At 46.9% G+C, this 7,376-nt stretch overlaps 1 protein-coding gene across 1 annotated transcript in view; it reads right to left on the bottom strand.

Moving 5' to 3' along the window:
* Positions 1–7,376, bottom strand: part of Csmd2 (CUB and Sushi multiple domains 2) — a 553,879-nt gene that overhangs the window by 127,938 nt on the left and 418,565 nt on the right. The window contains 1 exon segment of the mRNA XM_033767260.1: positions 3,240–3,431. Within this exon segment, the coding sequence (XP_033623151.1) occupies positions 3,240–3,431 (192 nt within the window).

Raw genomic sequence — 7,376 nt, 5'->3', positions numbered from 1 at the left:
CAGCTCTCTGCTTGCCAGGTTCCGGCCTCTGCCCCAACACAGCTCTCATGCAGAAGGTCCCTGACCTCAGACATCCAGGCATCTGCTTTCCACTTGGGCCCCTGAGCAAGCTCCACTGCCCTATGCTAGTTATGCGTGATGCCCAGGAGGGGCAGCAGGTACAAACGTGATGTCCGGTTGGGAGTGAGCACCAGTCCCTAATCACTTCAGACAGCTGGAAAATGGGGAGGCTGTGCTGATGGGCATCAATTTGGAAGTTACACGGTCCTGGGTTCAAATTATGACAATGCCACTCAGTAGCAGTGTGAGTTTGAGTGAGCTCTCCCCTGGCCCACTGGGCACCCCACGTCCTCCTCTTTAAAAATGAAAGAACGATAATGATAATGCCTTCTAACCTACACAGTGGTTACGAGGAACCAGGCAAGACTCCGAGTGCATTTTAGCATTAGCCTGTTTAACCTTCAAAACAACCCAATGAGACAGGTACTTCTTATTTTCCTATTTTACAGCTAAGTAAACTAAGGCACAGAGTAGTTTGCGTGTGGAAGGGCACGCAGCTCGTCACTATGAAGCCAGATTTGAATCCAAGTAGTCAGAATCTAGAACCTCAGCTCGAAGCTCACACGGTGACTTCAGCTGCCAGCACGTCTAGCTCGGTGCCTTTTGTATATATTGATGCTCAGTAAGTATTTGTTTCTTTGCTTCCTTCCTGTAATGAAGGGCCACCAAGGCCAGCCAGACCACGTCAGGCAGATTGCCAAGGAGGTGGAACTTAGCGGCTTGTTGCTCAAATTTCCAGGCTGTTTGCGAGAAGAGCAGAGGCATTTATGCTGCTGTCTGGGGAACACTCTGATGGCCCGGTAGAGGAATGAGCAGTGGAAGCTGATTAGCCCTGTGGTTCTGTCTACTGCCTGCAACAGCTGCGCAAGGGGCAGCTCCTTTCTCCCTGCCCCATCTTGCCTCAGGACCTTTTCTTTGCTATTGCTTTTCTTCAGAACAAGTCTCAGGAACCACAGCCCTACAGAATGGAGAGTTTTGAAGGGATCTCAGAGGCCAATGAGTCTCTCCTAGGCCTCCCCAGAATTCCCTTGAGCAGCAGGAATTCTGACTCAGGGAAAGGACGGAGCCCATAGATTTATAACAGGAAACAGAGGCAGGCAGGAAGGAAAGAGGGACGGAGGGAAGTTATGGTGCCTTTTGTATATATTGATGCTCAGTAAGTAGTTGTTTCTTTGCTTCCTTCCTGTAATGAAGGGCCACCAAGGCCAGCCAGACCACATCAGGCAGATTGCCAAGGAGGTGGAACTTAGCGGCTTGTTGCTCAAATTTCCAGGCTGTTTGCGAGAAGAGCAGAGGCATTTATGCTGCTGTCTGGGGAACACTCTGATGGCCCGGTAGAGGAATGAGCAGTGGAAGCTGATTAGCCCTGTGGTTCTGTCTACTGCCTGCAACAGCTGCGCAAGGGGCAACTCCTTTCTCCCTGCCCCATCTTGCCTCAGGACCTTTTCTTTGCTATTGCTTTTCTTCAGAACAAGTCTCAGGAACCACAGCCCTACAGAATGGAGAGTTTTGAAGGGATCAGCTCCTTTCTCCCTGCCCCATCTTGCCTCAGGACCTGCTTTTCTTCAGAACAAGTCTCAGGAACCACAGCCCTACAGAATGGAGAGTTTTGAAGGGATCTCAGAGGCCAATGAGTTCCCCAGAATTCCCTTGAGCAGCAGGAATTCTGACTCAGGGAAAGGACTGAGCCCATAGATTTATAACAGGAAACAGAGGCAGGCAGGAAGGAAAGAGGGACGGAGGGAAGTTCATATTTCTTGAGATTAGGGTTGGGTGTGTCAGCACTGCATGACTGATTCCATAGGGTAAGTATATTTACCCTCTCAATGAGGAGATCAAGGCTCAGAGAGGTGACACAATTTTAAATCAAGCTAGGAAATGGCAGAGCCAAACACTAAACCCGGATCTGTCTACTTCCATACCCCACACTCCTTCCTATTGGTATGTAGTTAAGATCTAAGCTGGTTCTGGAACACAGGTCTCAACCTCCTGTCCTCATACTTTCACCATGCCCTGTATCATGCATCCAGGTGGCCCCTCTTCCCATTAGGGAATAGGACTCAATGTCTCGCATCCAGTGCCAGGTCTCAGAGCATGCCCAATAGTCCTCAGACGCTGGCACAGCACAGTGCCTCCCATGAAACCAGCACGGAGAGGAGCAGGCTAGTTCCAAGGGGGACATTGTAGGGGAGGTCTTGGGAAGACCCTCACAGCCATCTCCAGCAGAGATGCAGCATGGAAGGTAGGAAAATGTGAGGCTTTGTGCTCAGATCGATGTGGGTGTGAATCTTGGCTCTGCCACATCCTAGCTCTGCCATTCGGGGCAAGTTATCCAAATTTGTGTTTCAGCTTCTGCAACTGTAAACGAGAGAACAGTGCTAATTTGAGAGCGCTGCAGGGAAAGTTAAACTAGGTTATCTGAATAAACATCCAGTATGTGGTTGGCACACAGTAAAGCCTCAGTGGCTACTGGGTCTCCTCTCCCCTAGGACCCATTGCTGGTGCAGAGATGAAGACATTTATCATTTTGCCTGAGAACAAGAGCAGAGGGAAGTGAGTACCTGGGATGTTCCTATTTTTTCTTTCCCATCTTCCTCTCTCCTTCAGCTCCTCACTTTTCACCATCTAAGCAGCTATGGGGCAAAATTATTCAGGCTCAGTTCAGCACAAGCTATATGATTGCGGATAAGTCTGCTTCTTCATTTGTGACATGGGGAGGTTTTAAGACCTAGGGCAGATTTTATAAACCAAAACTGAGGTAACCAGTAATCTCCTTGAGAAGAGGAGGAACAAGTGTCTTTCCTTTGCTCCTGAGCATACAGGTGCCCTTCTAGTGCTTCAGATAGTAGAACCTGCTGAATGTACTACCCAAGGGGACCCAGCATTCCTTTTCCAGGGTAGACAGCTGGGGATGGAGAGAAGACCTTCCTGGTACGAAATCTTTAAGAGCATTTTAGCAAGAATAATGTGTGTGTGTGTGTGTGTGTGTGCATGTATGTGTAGAATGTTGTACACATGTGTGCAAAGCAGGGTAAGTGTTGGGTTTCCTTTCACTTTCAGCTGTTCCAATCTCCTGACCCCAGGCTCAAGATACAGCGGCCTCTTGCAAAGAGGGGCCTGGGCACACAGCCATGAGGCCGGAATTGGGGGGCAAGGGGCACTCTGCGGCTGCTCTGTACCAATGCAAGTTGGCGGGCTGGGCTGCCAGAAGAATCTGTTTTCAATCTTCACGCAGCTGATCTCGGCGCTTCCCTGCAGTGCGTAGCCCGGATCACACTGGAACACTGTGGAGTCACCAGCTTCCCAACTGTTGCCGCTCCGGCTCCCATTCTGTGGGACCCCAGGGTCATTGCAGGATGTTGCTGTGGACACTGGGACAAGAAAACAAGAGGGAGAGAGGCTGTCTTGGCGTCTGCCAGTCAGCCAGGCTCCCAGCTCATCACCTGCATTGACCACCATCACCGGCGCCCCTGTCGTGACCATTGTCACCTCCTACCGCTGCCATCACTGTGGCAACAGTACCGCTGTCCTCACTTCCCTTATTGCCTGTCAGTGGCTAGTTCACACTGCATCACTGTCACTGTATCCACCAGTTCCTCTCACTGATGTCACCACCACTGTCCTACGGGTGCCTTCACCATTCCCTTCATCGCCCTGTCACAAGATACTACACATTAAGCACGACTGTGCTGTTATGACTGTAGAATTGAATGCAGTTTGATTTTAGAATACAAGCATTGTTATATAGACAACACATTGCAACCTTGTATCATTTTATGAACACGATCTGTATGAGGGAGTGACAGGATAATAAAATATAAATGCCACGTATTCAATGTAAAGTTTGCAAAGGAATTTGGAGTTGGCCTGCCAGAGTGACAAGCAGGGGTTGTGATGCTGGAGGGAGTTTGCTGAAACTCGGTGGAGACCACGCTCTCTCTTGCAAGCAAATAACAAAGGACCCACCTGACCCAAACGACATTCAAGAAAAAACAAATATTTGTAGAAAGTGGAAGAGCAGTGTTAAAAACCAACACAAGTAGCTGAGATGGATTAGACATTTATAAACCTCAGAAACTTAGGACATGTTTTTGGTCTAGTACTTGACGTAGCCTAACATAGAGCAGGTATTTTAAAAGCAAGCACTGAATGAATGGAAGAAGGAAGGAAGGAAGGAAGGAATAAAATAGAGAATTAATGAATGAGTGAACGAATAGACAAATGCATGTGAGAGAATGCACAGAGAAAACAACACAAGACAGCCCAGAGAAAGAATTCTGAGGCCGCATCAACAATCCCAGCTGCCTTCACTGCTCTGGGTGACAACAGTGCCCAAGTCTCTAGCGTGGTATCGCATATACACGATGGCCCACAGATCCCAGGGGCAGGAGGCCTGGAGACGCTCATTAGTGAGACGTCAGTAATGTCTCAAAGAGATTTTGTGCTTGCGGTACCTTCCAGATGTTCTGGGGAGATGCCCTTATTCTCTTTTGCTATCAGGACTTCAGGGGAAAAGTCTGAGCAGCACCAGGCAAGGGCAACTTTACCTGCTAGTGTCACTAATCATAAGATCTAGAGTTATGTGGATGAATATGGAGTTATAGAATCGAATACCTTATACTATACTATACCTATACGTAACAGTACCAAAGATAGACTATAGCAAACTACAGTTCATGGCTAGATCTGAATCTGCTTGTTTCTCTAAATAAAGTTTTATTGGAACACATGCATACACATTTGTTTACATGTTGTTTATGGTTGCTTTCCAGCTATGATGGCAGAAATGAGCTGTTACAACAGGGATCGTATGGCCCACAAAGCCTGAAAGACAATCTAGTTTTTGACAGAAAATGTTTGCCAGTCCCCAGGACATGGTGTTCTGTCTTAAGCCCTCTTCTTTTGAGACAAGGTTTTAAAACCTATCCACTTTTATCACTAGCATCACTAAACTCCAGCCATTTGCAGAATCTGCTTCCAACAGGAATCTCACTCCCCCTTCCTTTCTCTTTCAGGCCCTTTGCACCTGGTGGTGCCTCTTCCTGGAATTGTCTTGCTGCACATTTTCCTATGTCAGTTCCACCTTGTCATTCAATTTTCAGCTCCAATATCACTTCCTTTGACAGGCTTCCCTGACCACCTTCTTTTGGGCCCATCCACTGATATGGTTGGGATCCAAAATATTCCCCCAAAGCCTCCTCATTGTGCTGAGGCTTGGTTGTAGGCTGATGAAATTTGAGGAACTGAATGGATCACAAGGACCCTGACTTCAAGTGGAATAGTTCACTGATGAATTCACAGCTCAGTGGGTTTATTGGTGGGGTCTAATTGAATGAGATAGGTCGCTGGGGATGTGCCTTTCAAGACTGTATATTTTTTCCAACTCCTTCTCTGGTTCTTTCCCTTTTACTGTCACCTGACTGCCATGAGGTTAGCAGTTTTCTTCTGCCAAGATATTTTTGCCTTTCCACAGGCCTAAAGCAATGGGGCCAGTGGGATATGACCGAACACTCTGAAACTGTGAGCCAAAATAAACCTCTCCTCCTTTAAGATGTAAATGTCACTTGGGCCAGGGCTATAGCTCAGTGGTGCTGCACCTGCCTCAGTTTGATCCCCAGTATCAAGGGAAAAAATTAGAAAAAAAGATGTATATATCAGGTATTTGGTCACAGCAACAAAAAGCTGATGAACACATCCTTTAACCCTCTTCCATTAATTCTATTGCACTGCCTTGTTTTGTTCATTTCACAGCACAACCTATAATAATCCTGCTAATTTATTTGCTTGTGTCTTTCTTGTGAATCATCAGGAATCTCTATGCCAGCAGACACCTTAGGTGTTTGGCTCCCAAATGCACCCCCAAGGCCTACAGCACTATTCAGTACACAGTGGTGCTCGGTAAATATTTGCTGAACAAATGAATGAATGAGCAAATCATCAGCATTTGACACTTGCTGAATTTATTTATAAAGTCAAATAAGAATCAATCTTCTTCCTTCCAAATTAAAGACAGACTTAGCTTGCATCCTTAGCTTTACAGTGCACTGTACACATGTAAATGATTCCCTAGAAGAAAAATAGCTCCCCATTGTGACCATACTTAGGAAGATTATTTATATGGGAGGCAACAGAGTGCAATGATTAAGGGACTAGGTCTGGGAATTAGGCACAGGGGTTTTGATCCGGGCTCTGCTTCTTATTAACTAGATGACCTTGTATGAGAGGCCTCACAGCCCATATATGCAAGAAGGATTCATAACACTACTCATACTTTAAGGTTTTTATAAAACTAGTAAGAGATGATATACTGGAGAGCTTAGAGTGGTGTCTGCTCAATAGACGGCTGTGATTGTGCTTCCCACTCACCCTTTTTTGTTATTTTCTCTTTAATGCTCCTGAATTTGAGCTGTTTGGCAAAGCCCCAGGAAAAGGCTGGATCCATGTGGTACAGACAGGATGTTAGATGTTACACAGTCATGTTTACTTAATAAAGCCAAGCCTGCGCTAATCGTCTCTGGCATTTCTGCACAATCCCCTGTCAAATACAGACTATAAAGTTGACATGGGGTAAGCCATTCCGGCCTCCCAAGAGTAGTCCTGGTATTTGCTAAATGATGACAGCAACAGGAAAGGTGACCTTTCCTAAACCCCGGTTATGCCCAGAACACTGGGTCAGGTTGTCGCAGCCTTCCTGGAGCCCAGGCTGGGAAGCTTTGATCACTCCACTCTCCCTAGGCTTCAGTGAGGCTTGGGGCAGCTTGCTTAAGGAAATCCTGGTGTCAGGGAAAACAATTCATTCCTGGGTTCAGGTCCTCACTCACTCGTTTGCTCACTAATCAGTAAGTAAGCATCTGGTGCATACACACACTGTGAGGGAGTCTGGGAGCCATGGCATGGCCTGGAATTCTAAGAGCACTCATGGGGTGCAGTAGGTGCAGCTCTGGGACAAGGCAGAAAGACTGGTAATGACAACGTGCCAAAGAAACAGCAGTAGTGCACAGGGTGCTGCAGGCTGCAGCCATTTATTTTGAATAGGGAGATCACGAGGCAGTGGTATCTGAGATGAACCTTGAAGGATGAATTGGACTTCTTTGAGCTGGGGAATGCATAAGAAAGCAGCCCAAGTGAGAGCACAGGCACAGAAGGGCATCCAGGGAATCTGTCCCATGCGCCCATGCTGAGGACACAGGGAGGTCGGATCATGCAAATCAGTGGGGGATTTTGTCAGTACAACAATGGGCTTCTCTTTTCTGTTGTTGTTTTTTCTTTTAAGCCATACCCATCAACTTGGGCATAGATAGTCAGAGAAAATACAA

This window comes from Fukomys damarensis, unplaced genomic scaffold, assembly GCF_012274545.1.
Source record: "Fukomys damarensis isolate Sample0158 unplaced genomic scaffold, DMR_v1.0_HiC HiC_scaffold_23, whole genome shotgun sequence".
Taxonomy (NCBI): domain Eukaryota; kingdom Metazoa; phylum Chordata; class Mammalia; order Rodentia; family Bathyergidae; genus Fukomys; species Fukomys damarensis.
The sequence above is the reverse complement of the archived record's forward strand: the minus strand, read 5'-3'. Positions and strand labels throughout refer to the sequence as shown.